Source organism: Carettochelys insculpta, chromosome 10, assembly GCF_033958435.1.
Source record: "Carettochelys insculpta isolate YL-2023 chromosome 10, ASM3395843v1, whole genome shotgun sequence".
In the NCBI taxonomy this organism is placed as follows: domain Eukaryota; kingdom Metazoa; phylum Chordata; order Testudines; family Carettochelyidae; genus Carettochelys; species Carettochelys insculpta.
In genome coordinates this window covers 46,945,972-46,970,491 of record NC_134146.1, presented here as the reverse complement: position 1 = coordinate 46,970,491, position 24,520 = coordinate 46,945,972, and the positions used below count along the sequence as shown (strand labels likewise).

At 51.1% G+C, this 24,520-nt stretch overlaps 1 protein-coding gene across 2 annotated transcripts; it reads right to left on the bottom strand.

Moving 5' to 3' along the window:
* Positions 1-62: 62 nt before the first annotated feature.
* EIF4E2 (eukaryotic translation initiation factor 4E family member 2) lies at positions 63-21,568 on the bottom strand. 2 transcript variants are annotated; one of them, XM_075004065.1, is made up of 8 exons: positions 21,461-21,568; positions 20,072-20,186; positions 18,970-19,104; positions 14,928-15,032; positions 12,182-12,334; positions 11,887-12,023; positions 3,254-3,330; positions 63-506 (listed from the first exon to the last, which is right to left on the bottom strand). In XM_075004065.1, exons 1-7 carry the CDS (start codon positions 21,478-21,480, stop codon positions 3,285-3,287), a joined length of 711 nt encoding a protein of 236 aa, XP_074860166.1. In that variant the 5' UTR covers positions 21,481-21,568; the 3' UTR covers positions 63-506; positions 3,254-3,284. The 2 variants fall into 2 exon arrangements, with proteins under 2 accessions (XP_074860166.1, XP_074860167.1); XM_075004066.1 differs by lacking the exon at positions 3,254-3,330.
* Positions 21,569-24,520: the final 2,952 nt, after the last annotated feature.

Below are 24,520 nucleotides of genomic sequence, written 5' to 3'. Positions count from 1 at the left end.
GAAGTGCCAAGCTAGCCCTCTGCTGCCACAGCTAGCCTCAAACCAAAGCAGAGAGACTGAAAGAAACAGAGACCCAATAATTTATTGGCAGAGCAGAAAGGGGATGTTTGTAAACCAATGGGTTTGCTCTCCTGGCCCCGGAGATTCATTAATACTGGGAACCCCCCCCAGCACAAGAGCATGGGACCCTAACAGCCTCTGCACGGGGTATGGAAAGGGGAACAAAAGTGCTGAAGGAGGCACTGGGAGGTCACCTGCTAACTGGAAAGTCAGCCTCCAGCCCTGGCACTGAAGGGAAGTGAGCCTCTTATCAGCCTCGACACAGAAGGGCCCTGAATGAAATCCTTCCTCCGGGGCTGAGTGCAAAAGGGTGGCGCTGTCAGTCAAGCCGGTGCAGCCCTCCAGAAACGGCCGGGCCCGGCTGGAGGCCTCGCACCGAGAGAGGACGTTCCCGACAGCCTTGTTCTCACAAAGTGATTTTTGTGTTTCGAAAACTTGAATTGTCCCTGGAAGAGAGAAGGAGAGAGGGTTAATACGTGGGTTGTGCACAGACCAACTGCAGGCACGGAGCCTGATGCGTTCCACCGTCCTGACGGCCCCCAGCCACAAACCACCTGATTCGCTCCCAGATCACTGCTGGCTGACTGCCAACCAGCCCCAGTCTACCCAAGCAGTGTCTCCGCTTTCTTCCAAGCCGCTAGCCATTGCTCACACATGTAGCTGGCAAGCGAGAAGATCCTGGTTTCAGCCTTATCCATTTGGAGATGGGCAGGGTATTATTTGCCAGTAACAGTGCATTAGACCTGGCACAGCCTGCCTTATAGGTTTCAGGCCTGGACTAAGATGCCTCATGGCAGGGTCTTTTTCTCACACATCTCTTCTGCCCTCAAAGGACCGACAAGTCATTCTGCTCAGCATCTGCACCGATGGCTGCCTGAACTCTCCTGCCTGTAGCCCCTCGCCCAGGGGTCTCTTGGTAACGGGACTGGCAAGAAGGTTCGGCACCATTGTGCCCTCCCTTAAAAATCCTGTGCCCTGCAGGGGAAGCGCTGAGTGCAAACACAGAGGGGCTGATCCCACAGCCATTACTTATGTGACTAGTACCACTCCAGTTGCTGCCGCTGGCATGGGACTAGTCACTGGTCCCTTGTCTGTTCTTGGGGTTCACTGCTAATGTGAACAGTTTCCTTAGCCTCTGCGCTAATGCATTCCACCAGCCCTCCAGCAGCAGCAACACAGCCACTAAAGCAGGGCTGAGCGCGATGGACAAACCGTCACTTCAGGTTCCTAACGGGTCTTTCCAGCCAGGAGTAGGGTTGGATGGAAGGGAGCCACACCTGCTGAGGCAGGTTCGGTCACTTTGTGGTTATGGGCAGAGCTCCCCCGGCAGTAGCAGGGCACAAGGCAGTCAGAACTTGGAGGCACCTGAAAGATGTCCCGGGCTGGCAGGCTGGTGTGCCTACGGGCAACCTGAAGGTAGCGCATTTAAAGGTGATTGCATGGTTTGCCCTTCTGCTCCGTGGGGCACCAAGAGCATTTCCCTGCTTCGACACACACGCGGAGGTCACCCTCCGAAGAGCAGCACTAACCAGTCTGCTCCTGCGGGCGCCACAGACAGAACTGCACTGCTGAGCACTGGCGAGAGCGGGTCTGAACTCTTCTTGAACCCAGAGCTAATTCGCCACGGTGCAACTTCACGTGAGCTCCCACTCTGCACCCTCGCCCACGCCAGACACACCAAGGGCAAAGCATCGACCTCCACAGCAGGTTTCCGTGGGACTCCGATTGCTGGGTTAGCTCTTACTTGGGGCGGAGGGCTGGGGGGGTTGGTGGACTACAACCATGCCACTTTCCCATCTCAGGCCCCATTATTACACCAGCCCTAATATTTCTCTCTGCAGACTATTCAATATTTGTTCTTGCCCAACTCTCTCTGGCCAGGGTAGGCAACTCAAGGCAATTAAGAAAGTGAAATCGACATTCCCCACATAGGCAAAAAGCACTTGGCACATTTCCTGGCTTCTAAGGCTGGTATTTCACAACCTGTGCTGGCAGCTTTTTGGTCTGGAAGGTCGTCTGAATGTCTTTCTAATAATAAAACATCACTAAGTGCTCATCTAGCATCATCTTGTTAACCCTTCCCAGCAGCCAGTCCTGCGAGGCAGCTAAAGAAGAACCCTCTTCAGGGCTGGCCAAGGCCGCAGGGAGAGGTGGTGGACGCCGGGGGACTACCAATGAGCTATTTAGCAGCTGTTGCATATGCAGCTTTGGGAGTGTTACTGGGCACCACACTGGGACACACTGCAGGGGGAGGGATTGCTTGATGGCAACCAGCCTCAGGATAATGGAAGCCACCTCCACTCACTAGAAAAAAAAGAAAATAATTGGAGATGCGCATCTCCTAGGGCTGGAAGGGACCTTGGGAGGTCATCTAGTCCAGGGCCCCTACCCCTCTTGGCAGGACCAAGCACCATCCCTGGCATCTATTTACCCCAGTCCCCAAATGGCCCCCTCAAGGAGTGAGCTCACAACCCTGGGTTTAGCAGCCCAATGCTCAAACCACTGAGCTACCCCTCCCACTACTAGCAGCACTCTGCTCCTTACCCATAAGGCACTCACAATCAGATAAGTGGCCCAGGGTGCAAATGTGACCTTGGCCATGTGCGGACACCTGTAGCTAGTTATTCTCCCTGCACAGGGCTGCCATTAGCAGAGGGGCTGTGGGCGCACTCATCTCGTTAGCCACAGCATGGGCTAGTTTTAAATACTGCACCTACTGGGTGCGCTTCATGGACAAACCTTTGTTGACCCAGTCTAGCTATTCTGCCCAGGGCCTCTGTCCAGAGCAAGCTAGACATGCCATTACCAATGGACATTGTATGTATGCTTAGCCACTAATTACAACCATTTCCTAACAGCCGACTCTAGACGATACAAACGAGCTGAAGCCATACCTCTCAGCCGCCTGGGCACTGGGTCTGGACACAGCTGTCTTGCAAACAGGGGATGCCTTAGCTGAATGGCGGACAGCATCACGGCAGGAAATGCCAAGGGAGCTGCTTTTCCCAGGGGGAGATTATTAGCGCTGTTTGATTTAAAGGCTCGTTTGGACTTTAGCAAGGGGGTCAATGGTGACGGACTGAAGCCAGGCCAGCAGGTATTCAGGCGTGCCGTGGAACCCTGTCCCACAGGAAGGCAGGTGCGGCTGAGAGGTGTGCCATAAAGTAAGGTAAGAAGAAAGATGAGGCCCTACCCTGGGTGTGACAGAGAGGGGGAGCGTTCGATCAGCGACCGCTGCTGTTCACCAGGCCATGAAACTCCTCCCAGGCCCTGGTAAGCCAGAGGGAAGAAAAAAAAAAAAATCAGCACTTCAGGTCAAAGGGTTCTTAACGTTTAACGAGCACAGAGACATTCAGTGGTGTCTGAAAAGCTGCCTGGCAAGCAAGGCCACGTTCTCAACAGAAGCAGCCTTAAAACACAGCCAAGCATCGGACAGCGTGAGGCAGCTTTAATGGGCTGCACTGACACGAAGCTTTTTGATTGGCTGCCGGTGACCTCATAGCATCTTAATATCCACCGGCTACAAGAAGGGACCCTCTACCTGTTTTTTCAGCTAGACTTGCCATTTCCCATTCCTCCTAAAGCAATGCAGGGTTGTGTCTTTCCAGAGGATCATCATCTTCCTTGACTGGTTAAATTCACCCAGGCTGTGGCCTGCTTCTGCACCACCTACCAGGGCTGGCGGTAATTCCCCAGAAATACACCACTTTTCATGCTGTATGGTTTAGTTATTACACCATTCCCTGACCAGGCTGCAGATTCCAACTGTTATTAGAGCGAGAGCCTCATTTCCTATCATAAGCCTGCACGGCTAATGACACCTCACTAAAAAAATGACAGCTATTTGCAATGAAAATGTTTTTAGATAAGTTACAGGGACTAGCCCATCATTCCATTCCCCGGCGAAGAATCTGTTCGGGACAAAGTTAGCAGACTGAAAAATTACTGTCTGTTTTACTGAGATGGCATGCTGAAGGGTTTCCCAGGGAAAAGATACCGAGGTGAACATGAACATAACTATTATCTGAGAACAGACCCATCAAAGAACGCTCTATCTCACTGCCCCCGAATACTGAGCTTATTGCTACAGCGCATTCCATTTCACACAGCCAAACAATCCGAAGGAGGCAGAGGAAAATTACAAGCAACCCATTTCAGTTGTAAAATCCGATTCCCGTCTGCGATTCTGCTCCTCTAGTACTAATGTTCAGACCTAAAGCCACATGTTTACCAGCGACCTAAGAGTTCACCAGCTCTGCAGCGGGTTTATGACCGTTCAATGCCTCCATCCCCACGTTGCCCAAGAGAGTCCAGATAATGCTCTGGTTTTGCATCGCCGTGCCGCAGGGGTCTCCCGAGGCATTCATATGATTTGGGCCTAACAGCCAGGCAGGAAGCTCCTGGGGCCAGTAACAGCTGTAACAGTGTCTTATAGTGTGAGGCATTCAGCAGCAATAAAGTCACGAGGGTGCATTTTCAGCTGCTCTTGTCTGGTGAAAGCACTGTCCAAAGAGATGCCAGGGCTTCCTAGCAAGTGTTTAGCCTGCATACTTTTCCAGCCACGTTTGAGAGCTGCATACCCTGCCCTGAGAGGTTGCCCCTTTCTGGTCAGTTTCTCCTGGGGAACTGGCCCAATGCAGGAACTTTATTGTTGCACACTGAACCTCCAGAATTTGTGAAACTGAGCTCCCCTTAAAAAAGCACCCCCAGTGCTGAATGTTGCATGGCTAGATAAACAGCCCAGGACACTAAGGTCCTCACTTGGACCTTGGAGAGCAGGAACAGAAGATCCCCCCAGCAATGCCGTTCAGCCCTGACACGGAGGACCCACGGTTCGGGGGAAAAAGGATAACGCCACCCCTGTGCCCCATTCAGCCCGCGGCCTCTTTGGAGGCTGCAATTTCGGGTACATCAACAGCAGAGTAACAAACCTGCAGCACCAGGGCTCAGAACCAGATCAGCCAGGCAGGCGTTTGGGGTCACGCCGGAGCCAAGGTCGTGGGACCCACCCCCCAAGGGGGTCTCAAAGCCTGGGCTCCAGTCTGAAGTGTCTACGCTTTTGTTTTATAGTGCCACAGCCTGAGGCCTGTGAGCCCCGATCCACCGACCTGACTAGCCCCGGGTCTTTCCCTGCAGTGTAGACCTGCCCTTAGCTCTAGCTGGGAAAGCCCTTAATTAAGGCGGCTGTTTGGTGCTGACTTGCTTTCTCTCCTCTCTTCTGCCCTGCTGGGGAGCTCAAACCTCCCCACCGCCTCCTGGAGCTCCCTCTCTCGGCATGGGCGACTGGCAGAGAGGACAAGCCTGGAGAGAGAGACCACCGCCTGCTGTTACACCAGCCCGGCCGGAGTCCGGCCTTTGGTCTAAAGCCTCACAAAGGAGACGCAAGGGGGCAGCGCTGCCGAACTCAGCACAGCACAGGGCAGTGCAGTCACCCTCCTGCTGACAGCTGGCTGGGGCGGGGCGGGTGCTCCTTTCAGTCCAAAGCCAACAGCCCGCACTTCTGGAACAGGGCCTCCCTGCTGCTTCTAGCTCCATTTAAAGCTCCTCCTGGACAGGCCTGGCAGCGGCTGCTCGGGATTACCCCAGGGAAGAAAACAGCACAGAACCAGGCAAGTTACAACACCGGGGAAAAGCCTATTCCCCTCCCCAGGCCTGGATGGGCCCCTCCCATGAACCTCCTCAGCCCTGAAATCTTCCCAACTCATGTACACCCAGGTAGCTCCTTCCTTCAGGGCTACAAGCCCCGGGAGCTTCCAGAGACAGTACCCCTGCGTGCACTGCCCGGGCTGAGCAGAGCGCCTGGATGTGCAGAACCCCCCATTCGTTAGGTAACAAACTAGAGTGCAGGACCATTCTTACCCACACATCTGCTTCAGGCGCACGCCCCTTGCTGCTCGACCCGTCAGCCTTTCCTCACACCCCCTATCCGGGCCCGACTGCCTCACAAGCGCCTCTCTCAACTGCCCCCCTTCTCTCTGCCATCCCTCCACAATGTCCCCATATGCTTGGGGACACTCTTCTTGTCCAAGACCCCAGCACCGCCGGCCCCTTCAACTCAGCAAATTCCAAGACACCCTGACAACAAGCACCCACGCTGCATTAACTCCCAAGCCTGCTCACCCATCAGCACCAAACTCCTCAGGCCAAGGGCTTTAAGTGATAAAACTCCGTGCTACTATAGCACCACCAGCCTGAGAGAGGTCTGCTGACTTTACTGGTAAAACCACCTCCCTAGCTTGGCTGGCCACAACATCCCTCTGCAGCCGGGTCAGAGCAAGATGCCACCCGGATCGTGTTGTGCGTCAGAGCCGCCAGTTGAATTCTGTGCGGGGCAGCTTTCTGATCTATGGCAGGGCCACAGTCTAACCCTGCCATGGTGTAAGCTTATTGTCATGCCACCTCACCACTGTATCCAAGCAGCACACACCCCTTAAATGCATTTATCCTAAATGTTTGGGATTACCGTCGTTTTACAGGGGCAAAATGGAAGCCCTGAAATTACGAGACAGGTTCAGGGTCAGCAGGAAGTTTGCAGCAGGGCTAGGAACAAAGCTCCTATCTGTTAAAGGAGGGTTCTTGCTCCTGGAACTAGACCGACCACATTTTTCAGCTCTTGGGTGACATCTGCAGCCCTAGTAACAGCCAGGGAGGACGTGAGCTTTTGAAATGAATGTGGCCGAGCTGGGCTCACTGAGTAGAAATATGGACTAGCTCCACTTTAGTCACTTTCGGATTACAAAGACAAGCCACCAAAAGGGAACTTTTCCAAATCACTGGTACCCAGCATGCATTGCGAAGCTCACAGTGGCCCTGGAGGCACCGCCACCATTTCAAAACCCAGCATTAGAAAACGATCTTTCCATTGCAGAAGCTCCGGGCTGGAATTGGAGGGTGGAGCGATTACCCCCCCGAGCCACTGCCACAGAGACTTGAGAAATGGGAACAACCTTCAGACCTGGACCGTCTACTGCACTGTTCTGTTCCTAGGCTCGACGGACATGTGACCAGACTAAGCCATTGTCAGTCAAGGCAGGACTCCTATCAGGGCCGCATCTGCATAATGATACCAAGAGGGCTAAAAATTAGAGGCCCCGGGGGCAGGTCACCGCCAGGGCAGCGTCAAGAGGCACTCGCAGAGGTGGCTGCAGCGTTTAGCAATTTCGCTTCCCAGCAAGCTCTGGAGAAATTGCGAGCAGATGGAAATGGGCATCCCAGTGGGGCAAACGAGCTGTAGAATTAGCTGCGCTGTGATGTGTCAGCAAAGGGGAACGCTCCCCTCCAAACACCAAGCCCACTGGCCTGCCCTCAGAACCAGAGATGCCTCCAGGATTTCCTGGCCAAGCAGCGCAGAACTCTGGGGGGGTTTCACTTGCCAGTGGTCCTCAGCTGCACGGCGGTCTGGTTCCCTGTGCGTGTCCCCCGAAGCTCTACAGAGCCATTGATATCACTTCTCCCCAGCGCAGAGCTCCCCCCTCTGTTCCCTTTTGCAACCATGTCTCTAGCTAAGCTCAGACCTCTTTTCTCCAAGTGTCTGCAGCCAAACAGACCTGATGCCAGCCTTAATAAGATCAGCCATTCTTCCAATTTATTCACCAGCCCGTTTTTTATCCGGGTGGACTTGGAAGGGAAGGGAGCGTTTTATACCCCGCTCAGCTCCCACTGCAGCAGCCGCCACCACCTACAAATCACAGGGACTTTGTTTGCAGAAAAGCAGCTCCCCTTCAAGCTCCAACAGGACAAGCCACAGAGTCGCTCTCACTCAACTAGAGCCAGCCCAGCAGAAGTTGCGTGTGTTACCACTCAAGGAACGTGCTCCTCCCGCCCTGGAAGCCACACTCATATATAGCTTTAGGTTGCTGACCGAATGTTGTGGGTGGGAGCAACCAACCCAACACAGCATGAGAGCTGGGAAAAAGGAAAAGGGGCGATATAGAGAAAAGCACATGGGTCAGTGAAGGAAACCCCTTTACCCAACACACAAACACCCAGCAGCTGCAGTAGCCAGGTCTCCCCAAATGCACCACTGGCCCCAAGCAGCTCCAGGTTCAGCCACAACCAGTGTCAATCTTTTCTGGGGTTTAAGCTAGGAGCTATTGTGCTTGTGGCGGGTTTCCCCCTCCCTTGCAAAATGGCACAGCCTCACCAGGTAACGGGAAGGTGCAACGTTCCAAAGCAAGGCAATACCAAATGAAGACGCCCCCGTCCGCGATCCACTTTCATTCCCAGACTGCGGCAGAGGCAGGGTGAATGGGCTGGGGACCCCACCTTGGTTGGTGCTGTACATGCTTGTGTCGACAGGAACAGTTACAGCTGCAGAGTTAGAACAGGATTTCCTGGGCATGAGAAGTGAGGGCCTTTGAACAGCAACAGCTAAAAGGAAGTACTCTTGGGGAACGGGAAGAAATTCTCTCTCCAACCACTAAAACAAGGCAGCTCCTGAAATACCCCAAGCATTTCAGAAGAGCCCAGCGTTGATGCTTCTGGTGCGGCAGAGCCCCTGGATTTACGCAATGCTGCAAGGGACTGGCCTAGCGCTTCTAATGATATGGAGATGAATGGAACCTGCTACTTGCTGAGATTCAGGACATTTGTCAAAATCATGAGCATGAGAACGAAGGGACACAGGAAAATGACTCTGAAAGACCCACGTATCATCTAGCTAAAACGGTGTCAGTTCCAACGCTGTCCCCAGAGCCCGGGAAGAACAGCACGCCGAACGAGCCCTGGGAATGACAGGGGTACAATGAAGATGTGGCAGCACCAGCGCTTTCAGCAGCAAGGGGCTTGTCACTACTCAGTGCCTGGCAGAAACGGTGCGTAGGAAATAAGCTTAACACGCTGGTTTAACGTCACAGGCGCAGGATCTGAATCTTGCGCCACAGGGCCCAGAAGCCGCAGCGAGAGGGGTACTGCTGGGGATGTTCATTCGCAATATGTCAAAACCTAACGAAGGGCAATGCCCAACACCCAAACGAATCAAAACTCTGACTGGTTTTGTCTCCTCAACCCCACTGCCCCAGCGCTGAGGTGCTAATGAGCCAAGCTCCAGTGGGGGGGGTGCACTCCGTACAGAACAAGACCACCAGAAAGCCTTTGGAAAGGAGGCCCTAACAGCATCTCCGGCAGGGCAGCTCCATTAGGGCCTTTCACAAAACACAGCCCCGGAGAATAGAGGGCCAGCCTGAAAGCCCCGTAGAGTCATAAATCAGATGCTATACGTGCAGCATAAGTGGAGCGTAGTCATGTATTTCAAGAGGGCTTGACAGACAGCGACGGTAATGGGGTGAGACTTTCTGGAGGATGACAGCAGGGCTGCAGGAGATTCTTTATTAGCAAAAGGACTGAGCTAATGCAAACCAGCTAAGCCACATACCCGTGCTGTAACCCACTAACAGAGCTGTTAATCTGTCACAGACTGCATCCAACCCAGAGCTTACAACTGCAACAATTAAACTGGTTGTTAGCAGCAACTACACAATAACGCGAGGGACATGAAAGCAAGACACAACAGGCCAGATCCTGCTCTCAGTTACTCAGGTGTAACACCGGGTAACTTCGGGCTTGTACAGTTTGGGTTTACATGGTGGAAGAGATCAGAATCTAGTCAGGGAAAACAATACTATTAAAGGGAGAGCTGGGACCAGCTTGGAAACACAGCAGTGGACTCAAACTAGCTAACAGCAATCAGTTCTTGTTCTCTCGGGTAAGTCAATGAATAGCCCAGCTCTGCTCTCAAGAGGCTGCAAGCACATTCCTGCATTCGTAAGGTGCCCACAATGAGCAAGAGACCAGCCACTGTAGCCCCTTTTATGAACTGTGCCCCGCTGTAAGGTGAGCTAGTCAACGTTACGTCCTGCTTAAGCGACTTCCCTCCTCAAACACCGTTAGTCCTAGGCAGTGGCATCCTGGATCGCACTGCAGCAGGACAAAATGCAAGTGATGCTATTTGGAGAGAAGGGGCCATGCAGCCAAGGGGCCGTGCAAGAAATCCTAGCTTCCTCGGGCAGCAAAGGGAAGGAATGGAACAAATTCAGTCTCCAGGTCAAGGCCGGGACGGCTACAGTGGAGTATCCCTGGTACACCCTCTCCCCCTCACCAAGACAGCAAAGCTGCTGCCAGCCACTCTGGCCGGAATGCTGGCTCCGAGCAGGGCGTCCTGCACAGAGCTATGGAGGAAAACAGGGCGAAGAGGGGGGAAGTGAGGAAATTCTACAGTCCCCTCACCCACAGCAAGCCCAAAACCTCAGCTTGCAGACTGCACCATCTCTGAGCAAAGGTCAAACGCAACACAGCTAAAAGTGGGTCTGCCGGGGCCTGCTGAGCGCCTGTAATGAAATGGGCATGACAGCAATTTTACTCTCCACATGCAATTAACATAAGCATGTGCAGGAGGCGGACTGCCACACAGCAAGCTGGCTCACAGCCCAACGAGAGGCGCAGCCCATAAAACAAGTTAGATCTTTCGGAAACAGAACAGGGTCAGGCGCACAAGTTTCCCCACGCCCACTCCAAAACACCAGACGTCATCCGAGAAGAGGAGGCTCTTTGGCAAGGGAACGGACCGACAAGGAAAGGGGTTTTTGGCTTTAGTACAAACAATATATTATTTGGCTGCGTAATCCACAGTCTAAACATGCAAAAAACTATGGTTTCCACTTAGCCCCTAAGAACGAGGCTGACCTGACCAGTCATTGTGGCCACTGTTGAAATTGAACCGATGACATGCCAAGACTTGGGAAGGTTTAGCCATTGAAACCAGACAACCCTAAGGAGTGGGGGAGGGAAGGGGATTCACAAGTACTTGGACCCTTGCTTAAAAGCTGGCCTAGAACACCTTCTACTCCACTGACTTTTCTCCCTCATTTTATATGTAATTGGAGATGCACATCTCCTAGAAATGGAAGGGACCTTGGGAGGTCATCTAGTGCATCCCCTGCCCTCTTGGCAGGACCAAGTACCGTCCCTGACATCTATTTGCCCCAGTCCCTAAATCCCTCAAGGATTGAGCTCACAACCCCAGGTTTAGCAGGCCAATGCTCCAACCACTGAGCTATCCCCCGCCCCTTGTTATTAGCGTGAAGGTGAACCTGGAACTGTTCTTAGTCTAATCCACACAACCCAATTTCTATCTGGTTTATAATATATTTAAGTGACAAGGGTTTCACATTATTTACTGTCATTACACGCAGGAACTCGGACACTTTGAGAAATAAAAGCCATGCTGAATAGGTTAGCGTGGCAAATTATAATGGGCTTGGTTAAACTACAGCTGTCCTCTCTGTCCCACGATCCTTTAGTTTTGTTAAAAAGCCTCTACATTACCATGGGTCGGGACAATTTAATATAAGGGTTCATGATGGTTAGAAATCAGCTGCACAGCACTGTAAATTTACACAGTGCCTTACCCGAGCGTTTATGAACTAAATGATTTAATAAATCCCAATTAACTTTTGCATTCTATTCTCCAGAAGTCACACTCATTCAAAGGAGCTGGTCCCCACCACAGTCTCGTTTCTTAAATTGAAAAAGCCCCGTCCCCATGATGGGCAGCTCGCTTCCAGATGAAGAACAAGGCAGATTCCTAACAAAAAGCAGGAGTACAGGCTACAGGGAAACCGAGGCAACTACTGCGCCACAACAGCATGGCAACGGCAGAATTTTGGCATTCAGAAGTCACTTCTGTGACAGCTGCGGCTGGCAGTATTGCTAGCGGCTGACAGCCCCAAAGCATTAGCCTGGGCGACGCTTTTCGCTGTGCCTGGATCCTACAGAAAAGTGCAGATGCACACGCAGGGGGCTGCACTCCCTCCCCATCCCTGCACGTACTTGATGCTGTCGGTGTGTGTTTTGTACTCCATGATGGTGTTCGGAGGTAAGTTAAGCACACGGCGTAACGTGTCGCGTATCCGGGCTGTTGTCGCCTGGTCACTGGCTGTCTTGTTCCATATGGAGATAATATCCTCCTAGAGAGTAACAACGAGGGGGTAAGCAGATGGGAGTTTGTGAGCGCCTGCTGAAACCCATACTTGATAATCTGCAGGGCAGTTTGTGTTGACTAGGACGGAGATGACTGCCCACAGATTCCACCCCCTACATCAGCATGGTCCCCGCAGCAACTTACCTGGAACCGGACAGAGACAACTGCCCCACAGATTTCTTCCCCCACCATAAACTGTTCTCCCAGCATGGCCAGAATGAGATTCTCCCAGCAGCGGGATGCTAAACCCTTGCGCAGACGGATAATCCACTTTCCACCATTTTTGTTGGCATCATCCTGGGAGAGGGGCGAGAAATTAATTCACTTTCTGACAGCTGTTTTGTGGCTTCAGAAGTGAGCAAATATCTGTCACTCGGGACCAACAGGGAGAGAACAAAGGAAGGTTCATGCCAAAGCATTGTCACATCTACTAGGGCTAATGCGGGCGGAGGCATGACAAGGGCATATGGAACGCCAAGCAGCATTTGAGCCAAGGACCTCCTACAGAGACTCCACTGAGCTGTGCACTGAGTACTTGAGCTCTGGTTGACTCTAAATTAGGACACGTTGATACATCACTTCAGTATGACCTGTAGCCTGCAGGAGGAACTAGGGGACAGGAATTGCTGACTTCTGCTCTCCTCTCTAACACCAATTGCCCCTCTAGATTTAGGCAAGTCACCCCAGTCTGTGATTCAGCTTTCCCACCTGTAAAATGGGGATAACACCTCACTCCATCACAGGGATGTGTTATGGAACTAATATTTATGAAGGGCTAATTAAAGGCAGAGAAAGAGCGGCAGAGAAAAGGCTCTTCCAGCACATCAGGAGAACTGTGAAGCAGCTCCCCACTGAGAAGATCCCATTGGAGACGTTACAGGCCTAGCCCTGCTAACTGTGGGCGCTGGTACAGGCTGGAGATTTCAGTGCAGAAGGTGGCAAGAACAGGCAAAGGAGAACACAAAAAACCAGCACTAGCCCCAGGAACATGGCACATACCGACAGGAACAGACAGCCTGCAGAGCAAATGCTCAGGCCTGGGAGAAGAGATCTACCCACCCCCAAGTGAGCTGTCCAGGATTCCTGTCTTTGCAGAACATTTAGATTGACCCCATGAAGACCTTCCCACACCTACCAAGGTGGGCAAGGAAGCAAAAAGGAGCAGATGCGATGGCTGAAGATCATCAGAAGAGGCCGGGGAGGTTTTTGGGACCAGAACGAATGGTGGCTGGAGTGGCGGGCCTGGGCCTTGAAGTTATGAGGGACAGTTTTCTTTCAGGCTGAGTGCACCTCACTTCAGCCAGCAGCAACGTTCCCTTTCATTCGCCCCATGCATGTGCCGAATGAATTTTGTTATGCGCAACAACACGGAGGTGATGGGCAGCAGGGATGGAGCTGACAAGTGTGGAGTGAGAGCTCAAAACTAGGGTACAGGGCGAGAGGAGGCCTCAGGGATAAGATGGACCAGAAGAAATGCTTTTTAAAGGGTTAAGTACGCACGTTCATGGAACTTTCTGCTGCAGTGTGTGTGACAGGGTCAGGCCAGAGGGCTGGCTTACAAGGGGACAGAGGCAGCTCTAAAAGGCAGAATGGGCCCTAGCTAATCAGGTGTGATCAAAGGTACAGTGGGGAAGGGGTAGGAGGAAGCTGCTATAAATCAATTAGGGCCAGGTGAGCCCACTCAAAGCTGTCCCAAGCCTTTTAAAAAGCCTTCCCCCAGAGTGCAATAGGAGGTTGGAGGGAGGTGAGCAGATAGAGTAGCTAGAGAGTAGCTAAGGAGAACACCAGCGGAAATGGGGAGCGCCCACAAGCAGAGTTTGGGCTCCTTGCTCCTGGTAATGTCAGAGCTGAGCCCATGGCTGAGAAGGACTGGTTACTCAGCCCAGGGGGCTGCTACCTGCCGTCCTTCGGGCTAAGGGACCAAAGCCCGAACCCTGGCAAGGGCAAGCAGAACCCATACCACAGAACTCAAACCTTTGGCGAGACTATGGACCGAAGAGAGGGCTGGGGCCCAGGAACGGCACTGACCCTGCCGCAGGTTATCAAAGCATCTACCTTAGGGAGAGTCCAAAAGGGGTTCGACGTTTATAGCAGAACAATATTTCTAGCAACATGGCTATAAATCCCCACGCTTCAGGGCACAGACTAACTGCCAACTGGGATCAGAAATCATTTCTTCAAGGCAGAACAGCACAGTCAGGTGCTTCATAAGCAAGACATAAAATTCTCATACAGCAATTGCAACTGGGCGCTGTTGGGGGCAGGGGAATAAGCTGGAGGGAACTGCCCTGCAGACCTATGGGCTGACCACTGCACAGTAACACACTGAATGCCACGGAAAAGATGAATGCAGAAAATCAGCTCCAACCCTCCCAGCCTGCCCCCCGACTCTATCAGGATTCTGTTTATTCTCAATGCTTGAGCTATCGCACACTTGCTCCCTCCTTGCACGCAAGGAGAGAAGAGCGTCTCCTCCAATCAAGCAGCAGTGGAGAGACTCAGCCAGACCAAGGCACATCTGTCACATAAACTGCACATGGTAATTTAGCCGTGTTCCCTTGGGCCACAGCTTCTTGATTCTCTCTGGAATCTGCTGTCTTGGATTGGAGGCGGCTGAGCACCCAAGGCAATTTCCCTCAATCTCAGGGACAACAGCAGCTTGCATTGCTTCCAAACACACCCCACGTCCCGCCATCAGGGCAAGTGTCTCATTAGTTGTGTCAGCAGTGGCTCTGCAACATGAGACAGGGCTCTGCAGGAGGACGAGCGTAACGGCAGCCGGAATGACAGCCGGGCCTGACATTTAATTCTAGGAGACCAGTCACTGCAGAAAACGCTGCCGGAACAGACCTGCTAACAATCCCAGGCAGGCACCTGAGCGCCAACTCACCTCCCACATGGGTTTGATTCCCTCTTTGAAGAGATGGAAGTCGCTGTGGCCCGTCAGGTCCCCGGGACGTACCATATGACTGTAAAACCTCCAGAACTGCTCCACCTGTAATGCCACATGTGCCAGGCAGTCAGAGACAAGCCACGCAATTAGGGGAGCTTCACAAAGGCAGGACTCAGGCCTTTGGGGAACAGATGGACACCCTACACCTTTGGCCTGAGTATCCCTCCCTCCAGCGGAGTAGCTGTGCTGCTTCCCTATCAGATTACACCTAAGGACAGTGGCCTTCCGGACATCTGGGAACAGAGCAGTGGGATGAATGGGACTCGTTCAGGTGCTTCGGGGAAAGGTTACAGCTGTGTGACTGGTACTCAGCCCACTTATTAGCATCTGGCCTTTGTTGTGATGCACAGCAGATCAGCAGTCACACAAAGAAATTCAGGAAGGTCTGGGTACAAGACACCTGAGTGGTACGGAGGCTGCTCTGGAGGCCAGCGACGTGAGATGTGCAAGTCCCATCCAAGAACCTCAACCTGCAGCCCATGGTCAAGAGCATTTCAGCCAAGCAGTCAGATACCACCAGCTCTCTCCATGCTACACAGAGCCTCGTTAGCACGATACCCTTCCTCTCTAATGACACTGGGTACTCCTGAAACAACCCACACAGGACCCTTCAACCAAAACGAGTTGGGGTTTAACCGTAGGTGTTTGCACCACAAACTACACATTCTGGTGCAGGTTTAAGATCTTAAACCACCTTTTAAAATGCACAGTCACTCAGCAGCCTGCTCACCTTGAAGATTAACCATAATTAGACATTGTAACCCCACAGAGCACAGGTTTCCACTAGAAATGAGCTTTCATTGTCCCTGGCAGCAGAGAATTAAGATTTGGTTTTTTTTAAATGCTTAAAGTTTTCCATGCCACTTAAAACTTTTCTGCTTTATACTGGTTCTTTGAGCCATTTTGTATGCCAGAGGGTTTCTCCTTAAATAAAGCACTTAGGACAAGATCTTGCAACCACTGAATTCAACATTAAAACTTGGTTCAACGGTGTAGGAAGAGGGACAGCCAGAACAGAAAGATGGCTTCGTTTTCATGCAAAAAACCCTCATTTGCATTTTAAAGGATTCTGCTCAATAACGAGCTAAGTGACTGTTTGGGAAGGACTACTCAAGAGTTGAACAAGAGCAATGCCACGACTAGGAGAAAACCTGACTGTATGGCCATCGATTTCACCCCAGGAATTATGCTCACACCTTCTGTATTTATCTTCAAGGAAGAAAATCCCCATCAAAAGCTGAATTTATTAGGGACCCAAGAAATAAAGGGGGAAAATCTTGTTGAATATGGTCTATCATTACAATATGGTGAAAATGTTTGAGTTCTATGCCCTCTTGTGGCTAATTTTGTATTTGCAAATGCCTAGCAGTGTTTAGCCACAGCACAACGCAGCAGGCTTGTGCTCACAATAATGCTTTTCTCTCTTCTCCCTTGCCCTTGAAATCCGCTACCCTCCTGTAAACAAGTCTTTTTCTTAAGATAAAATCTCCCATCCCCCACAAAAGTGGAACATTTCCAGTCCAGGCTGGTGAATCAGTAAGTTTCTCCTCACTCTATACTGTAGCAGGCAAAAGAGTCACATTTTTTTTTCAGTTCCTTAAAAAAGAAAGAAACCAGTGTGTGAGGAGTGTTTTGTTAGATGGCCACTGACAGTCTCGCCTTACGCATAAGTCATGCTGGTTTCCATTCGTTCCAACCGGTTTCCTTTCACCACAGCTGGAAGTGAAGCTAAGCACATTTCACTTCTTGAGGAGAAACTGAGGAATCACAAGAGCTTCTACCCAACCCTGCCCCCATTTCTGTGGAATGGTATCATCCAGGCAGACACACAACAGCTCCCCTTGAACTAAGCATTTGCAGACTAAGGCTACATCTACACAGAAGCCTTATTTTGAAATAACGATTTTGAAATAGCTCTTTTGAAAAAGGGCTGCTATATACAAAAATCAGAGCGGTAGCCGTGTTAGTCTGTATCTTCAAGAACAACAAGAAGTCCTGTGGCATCGTATACAGTACCAGATATTTTGGAGCATAAGCTTTCATGGGCAAAGACCCGCTTCATCAGATGCGACATCCGATGAAGCGGGTCTTTGCCCACGAAAGCTTATGCTCTAAAACATGTTAGTCTATAAGGTGCCACAGGACTTCTTGTTGTTCTCACATATACAAAAGCATAGTCCTAAACAGCACTCAGCCATTAAGCAAAGAGCTTAAACTGCAGCAAGGGAGGTCTAGGTTGGACATGAGGAAAAACTTCCTGTCGTGGGGTCAAATACTGAAACAAATTGCCTAGGGCAGTTGTGGAATCTCCATCACTGGAGACATTTAAGAGCAGGTTAGATAAACACCTATCAGTTTGGTCTAGAGCCGTGTTTCCCAAACGGTGTTCTGTGAAACACCAGGGTTCCGCGAAGTGAAAATAAGGATTCTGCAAGAAAATCCCACTACGATGCCATTTTATGATTTAAAAATAATAATTAATATTTAAGCATTTATGAATTTTCTTAAAAACAATTTTCACTTATGTTTGCCACAAGAAGCATCCCTATGCAAAGCCAGCTTAGTCAGAAAGCGGGACAACATTGTCAATACTCAGTCCTGTGCACGCAATCAGTGGTGCAACTGCCTGTTGGGGGTTCCGCAAAATTCTTTCAAGTTTAAAAGGGTTCCATGGCCAAATAAAATTGGGAAACACTGGTCCAGAGATACTGGATGGTGCTTGGTCCTGCACTCGAGATCCCTTCCAGTTCTAGTGTTCTATGATTCCAAAATACATTGTTTGCACACGTCACACTGATCTCCAAATGGCACCTATGTTGAAAGGGATACTGTCATGATAGGAAATACAACTTATTTCGAAATAAATGCTATTCCACATCTTAACCGTGCCTATTTCAAAATAGGCGCTATTCCTCCTGCAGCGAGGTTTACCGATTTCAAAATAACATACCCGCTATTTCGAAATAGAGTGTGCGTAGTGTAGATGACAGCACAGTTATTTCGAACTAACATCTGTTATCACAAAATAACTAGGCTATGCGGCTGTAGCCTAACAGACTGTTCTTCAACCAAGCTTCCTCCAAAGCTGTATGAAAGGGACAGGATATTTTAATAATTCAAGTGGTCCTATAGTGACTTCTGAAGCAGACAGGGTTAATACCCTGACAGAGACCTTAGGAAAATTCATGGAACAACAAGTTTACCTATCTTGTTCCCTCTGTACGCCTGATCATGCTGAACAGTGTTTCTGAAAGTATTCACAAGAGAAGATAGTGGCTAACTCTGAACTTAGGGTGATTTGCCTGGACAGTGATAATGTAGTTCTGTGAATCTGGCAGTGTTTCCCACATCAGGTTGCTTTAGAATAGTTTTTCAGAAGGCCAGTGCTATCGAACTTTTCAGTTCTCACCACCAGAGAAAGACACAAAACCATCAGCTATTTCCACTCATACGACCGACAAATGTCTGCTCCAAGTATATTATTCATGAAGGGGATGCATGTAGATGGGAATCTACAACATTATTCCCAGAAGTGGACAGAAAAGCTTTTGATTCACACATCAGAGGGTTGAATTACAGCCAATCAATATTTCTAAATATAGGAAAAATCACTCCCTCTCTTATGCAACAATTCAGGCTCAGGACTTGGCATGTGAGTATCTTCTGCCAGACATAAAGGGGAATGAAAATGCTTATCTGCTATTAGTTACAAGCACAGGGTGTTCTGCATCCACTGACAGCATTAGTAAAGGCACCAGCCCCTAGACAAGGCAGGCAGTGCTGCTTTCTGTTTCTTTTAGGGTTGTCATACATTGCAGCTGAATCAGAATCCAAAATTCTGACCACAGCAAATTAATTCTTTTTTCTTTATGTCTGGTGGGCAGGTATATAAGCATATGGACATATAACCACGAAGAAAAGCTACCCCAGGAATCTGCAATGTTTGGTCAATGAAGTGAAACAACAGGAATGCACTCACCGAGGCAAAGGTGCCAATCTGTTTGATGTTCTGTTCATAGCTCTGAGAGCTGGTGGGTCTCCCAGGTGTTCTCCTGGAGTACCAAAAAGTGTAATTATACTGCAGAGGGTGCTCTGCTGGTCCTGGAACAACAGCCTGAGGAACAGAGCAGCTCATTTATCCTCTCACATTTCTCTCTGAGAAAGACTATATAAGATACATTCACAGCATTACACGCGCACACCCTTAGAAGCTCAGAGTGTAAGATGAGAAGTTTAACCTCATTTTCCTAGAAAAAAAATCTCATCTCACTTTAATAGCTTGACACAGCCCATTAGTTTGGAAGCAAGTGACTATATTTCAAATAGAATATTAGATATCGGGAGCATATTTGCTCCCCAAGCTGCCAGGACTTTTGAAAGAAGCTGCAGCTCAGTCCCAGGAGGAACATCTCTTAATAGAAAGCCCTCCTGGCAACTTAGGAGAAGGATTAAACTTTGCATTAAATTCTCTTTAGTCCCTGGGAGCAAAGAAATGCAAACTGTTTAAAAAGCACAAGGCTGATCTGGAAAACGAAGAGAAGTTTGGGAAAATGTCCAGCTTTGCTTTCCATCTCCATATGAAACATAGTAACAGAGAGGAAGCCATGCTAGTCTATACACTATCAAAACAAAAAGCAGTCAAGTAGCACTTTAAAGACTAGCAAAATAGTTTATTAGGTGAGCTTTCGTGGGACAGACCCACTTCTTCAGAGTCTGTTCTGGTCTGGCTATGGTCTGAAGAAGTGGGTCTGTCCCACGAAAGCTCACCTAATAAACTATTTTGCTAGTCTTTAAAGTGCTACTTGACTGCCTTTTGTTTTCATATGAAACATAATTTGCTATGCAGAGTTCCGGCTGCATGAGTAGAGAGGATGCTTCAACTTGGCTCAGGTTCAGAGAACTGAAAGTCTATTTACTCAATAGCTTATGTGGCCCACCCCCATCACAACGGCATCACAGCACTAAGCCAGGGCAGTTATTTCTAGATATTCTCCTTACACTGACATAGACTGACCTCACAAGATGTCAGCATTTCATGCCTAATACCGCCCCGTGATGGCAGTTGGGCCTCAAGAACTCACCTTCCTCTTGGTGTTACTCTGGGATTTGTCACGATCATTTTTCTCCTTCTCACCATCTTTCTGTGTGCTGTTCTCTTCATTCTGGTCATGGTCCCCGCTGTCGTCATCTTTCAAGCTGGTAAAGGCAAGGGAGAAAGAATGGCATATGGCTGAGGTGCCATCCTACAAAAAACCGACATGTTTTGACCTCTGCTTGAGGCACAAATGGTTAGCAGAAAGGAGACTGTGATGGAAGTCAACTGACAACAGATTCTTACGGAGAGAAACACATAAGAAACCTATGTGCTCTGCACTTGTCACACACCACTTGCCCAACAGAAGCCCCACACTCAAGCATCAACTCTTAAAAATCAGATTTTTAGGTCATTTATGGGTTTTCTTCCTAGATGGAGATCTGTTTAAAAGACCATTAAACAGGAAACTAATCAAAGATATTTATAACACACCCATCACTACAGAACCTACACACCAACTAAAATTGACAACCGTCAGCTAGGGAAGGTAAAAGACGGGGTGTTTCTACAGTATGACTACACCAGAAGCACTACAGTGGCACAACTTACAGGTATGCTACACAAACATTTAGAGGCCTGCAAATTTGTGGATACCCACTTATATCCATGCATAGCCACTTCACGTCCATGAATGCGAATATCTGCAGATGACTTTTACGGATGAGGATTCAAATTTTGTCTCCGCGCAGGGGTCTACAGACACCTCAGGACTAAAAGACGCTTCTCCACTTGCTGTAGTACATCGACTCCCCGTTTATTGGAAGGATCCCTCTGTCAACCCAGCGGTGGCTACGCTGGGAGTCAGGGCAGCTTAACCCCACCTTCGAAGGAGGGAATTTTGGCACACCCCTGAGCACCCCCCAGCCGCGCTGCGCTACGCTGGGTGGAGGCCGGGCCCAAGGGGCATTGGTGAGTCGACTCTCAGTGAGCATCTTGCACCAAACAGGTCCCCTAGTGCGCCCTGATCACCGAGGTTGGCAAAGCTGGAAATACAGGTCCGAGCCTCCGCCCAGACGTCCCTGCCAGCTGGGGCCCGGCCCCCGCCTGGAGCTGGCTGCTGGCCCTGGCTGAGAGGCGCCTGACCCACAGCCCCGGGGGCGGCCGCACGGTGACTGCAGGCCTGGCTGGGACGGGAGAAGGCCCGGGCGGACCCACTCCACGTGCGGGGCCGGGGGCGGGGCAGAGGCTGGAGACGGGCCCGAGCCGCCAGACACGGCCCTGCGCCGGCGGGGTCACTCGGTCCAAGGCCCCGGCCCGGCCCGGCCAGAGAGGGGCCCGGGAAGCCACCCGGCGCGGGACCCCGCCCCCCACTGCTGCCGGGGCGGGGCAGGCGGACCCCGGGTTGCCGGGCGACAGGAGCGCGCCCCAGACTCACGCGTCGAATTTGTTGTTCATCCTCGCTCGCCGCCTCCGCCCGTCTCTCCGGTGCCTTCCGCTCCGCGCCGTCACCCTTCCGCCACTTCCGGGAGCGGAACCGCGCGGCCCGGGCGCCCGTTTCCGCCCGGCGCCATCAACGACAGCGCCGTTCTCGCGAGACCTGGGGGGAGGGGCGGCCGCTCCGCCGTGTTGGGCGCGGCCGTTGGCGGGGCGCTCTGGCGCCTGCCGGGCTCCTGGCGACGGTCCCGCCTTAGCCCTTTGGGTCTCCCCCTCTCAGCCACCAGCTGCCCCCGCGGCCTCCACGCCCCTCCCCCCCGGCAGCCTCTCGCCCCTCCCCCCGCGGCCGCCTCACGCCCCTTCCCTCAGGGCGTCCCACCCCCACCTGTGAGAGTCCTCTGGGCTCCTCCCATGGGCGCCCACCCCGACCCCCACCACCTGCCCGCAGGGCTTCCCATCCCCCGTCAGCGCCCGTTCCCTCGCTGCCCTCCTGCTGCCCCCACCAGCACCTGCTCCTGGGGCTCCCATCAGCGCTGGCCCGGCCCGGCCCTGCACCCGTCCATGGGGCCTTCTGTCCCCGGCCTCCCACCCCAGGGCCTGCTGGACATATTCTTGGAAATGGGGTTTAATCTTTAATCGCCGGTTCCTGGATGTCCCAGGGCAGGCTGGAGAGTTGGGCCACCCCTACGCCTGCCTGCCCCGCCCCAGTGCCTCCCGCACGCAACCCTACGTGTGTGGGCAGAATCTGTCCCAGTGGCCAGAGAAAATGCTGGGAGCAACAAGCCGCTTCCTGGTGACTGGCCCTGATAAAGAATAGGCCCTTTAGCACCTGCAGGGCGGAAGGGCATGGACAGGCCAGTCTGCTTCCCTTTAGTTTTATGGCTGACTGGGGACAGAACCTGGCACCTCCTTTAGGAAGCCAGGAGCACAGCATATGGTTGGCCATAGTCCCAATACCTGGCCATTCTGCAGCACCAGGGATGTCCTGCTGCCCCCCTCCATGGAGTGTGCTGTGTTGTTGCTCCTCTTCTGGCTCCTCTGTGGGTGGTGTCCTCTGACTCATTCATGGGGCGGGGGGGCCCTCCAGGGGACTCTGCTTTGGGTTTCTGGTTGCTGTCCTTATTCCGAGCCTTTGACTCTCATTTATGACCCCCTCCCTCCACTAAAATATGTCTTCTGGGGCCTTTGCTCCTCCCCAGATTGAGGGGTCAGTAGGTCATTTGTTCTAGCCATACTTAGGCCCCCATCCCAGGATGCAAATAGGTCTGTTACCTGGCTGTAGTAAAGTCCTGGGGGAAGGTAGATGAATGCAGCTGTTCCTGGGTCAGACAGTGCATTTCCTTCCTGTCCTGCAGAGCTAGCATTGGAAAAGCCAGACTTGAACACTTAGGCCATGTCTACACTAGCCCCAAACTTCGAAATGGCCATGCAAATGGCCATTTTGAAGTTTACTAATGAAGCGCTGAAATACATATTCAGCACCTCATTAGCATGCGGGCGGCCGCGGCACTTCAAAATTGACACCGCTCGCCACCATGTGGCTTGTCCAGAGGGGGCTCCTTTTCAAAAGGACCCTGCCTACTTCAAAGTCCCCTTATTTCTATCTGCTCATAGGAATAAGGGGACTTCGAAGTAGGCGGGGTCCTTTCGAAAAGGAGCCCCGTCTGGACGAGCCACATGGCTGTGGGCCGTGTCAATTTCAAACTGCCGCGGCTGCCCACATGCTAATGAGGCACTGAATATGTATTTCAGCGCTTCATTAGTGAACTTCGAAATGGCCATTTGCATGGCCATTTCAAAATTTGGGTCTAGTGTAGACATGGCCTTAGAGACCCAAACTTGACTTTACAGGATCAGGTACTCAGCTCACATGGTGTTGCCCTACATGACTGCTGAGTTCTAGGTTCTCTTTACCTCTCAGCCCTGGAAGTTTGGGTTCAACGCTGCAAAATATTAGGTCACTTACTGAGGTGCTAAAATTTCTACTCCCGGGAAACAAATGCCTGCTGCCTGAAGGCCGATGCTGACCCACCCACCTCTGGAGTCTGAACGTCAGGCTTGCAAGCTGAGGTTTGCATTTTTGTTTCCATACAAATTAAATGTATGCAACCCTCCTGTTTGTTCTCTGTTGCAAGTTAATAACTGCCAATTGAGTTCATAAAAATATACCACTGGTCGGCTTTGCTTTTCTCTGCAGTGGCAAGGCTTCACTTGACATCTGTTACACACACAAAAGCCAAAGCTGAGAGGAGACTAAGTTACAAGGAAACAGCACGTTGCTTTAGCTCTAAAAGATGTTTCAGCAACTTAGTACAAAGGGAGGCCTGCCAGCAACTGTTGTTCATTCTTTGCTAAGAGGAATAAAGGTGACGGGTACCAGATATCAGAAAAGCCAGCCACGAATCTAAAACTAATTCCCCATTTGCCACCTAGATAAAGCACAGTCTAGCTACAAATAACGCATATATTATATGGATGGGTCTGCAGGGTTCCCCCTCCCAAACTGGCTTCTGATTGATTTTCTTCATGCCCTCTGGAAGGTGGAATGTAAATGTTTGCAGCAGAGTAGTGAAGATGAAGAGGTTCATTCTAGCTAGCTGTTCCCCTATACGTATATGGAGTTCTCCAGGCTAAAGCTGGGAACTTGCATCCTACACATATACAATAACTAACCCACTTGATAATGGACCTCCGCATCAGAGAGAAGGGAAGGCAAGTTTTGCCATGCCTACCACAGTGCTTGGTCCCTGCAGTGATGGAGGGAGCAGGGGAAGTGATCCCAGAAATAGAAGGAAAAAAGAATCAAACTTTGATCTACTGTTTTTACTGATGGAGAATTGACTTCACTTCTTGCTGCCTACCATCTTGATTTGTTGAGAGTTGGACTTACTATCAGTGCCTCTTTATACTCCTGTAGCACCATTCACACAAGAATCTTCTCTGTTTCACAAGTGTCTGTGATAGCACGTCTGGTGTCTGCCTGAATGCATTTCTGGTGAAAGGCTCTTCTGTTTCTCCACTACCTTTGATGTGGACTGTGTTGAAACTGTTTTGAAACTCA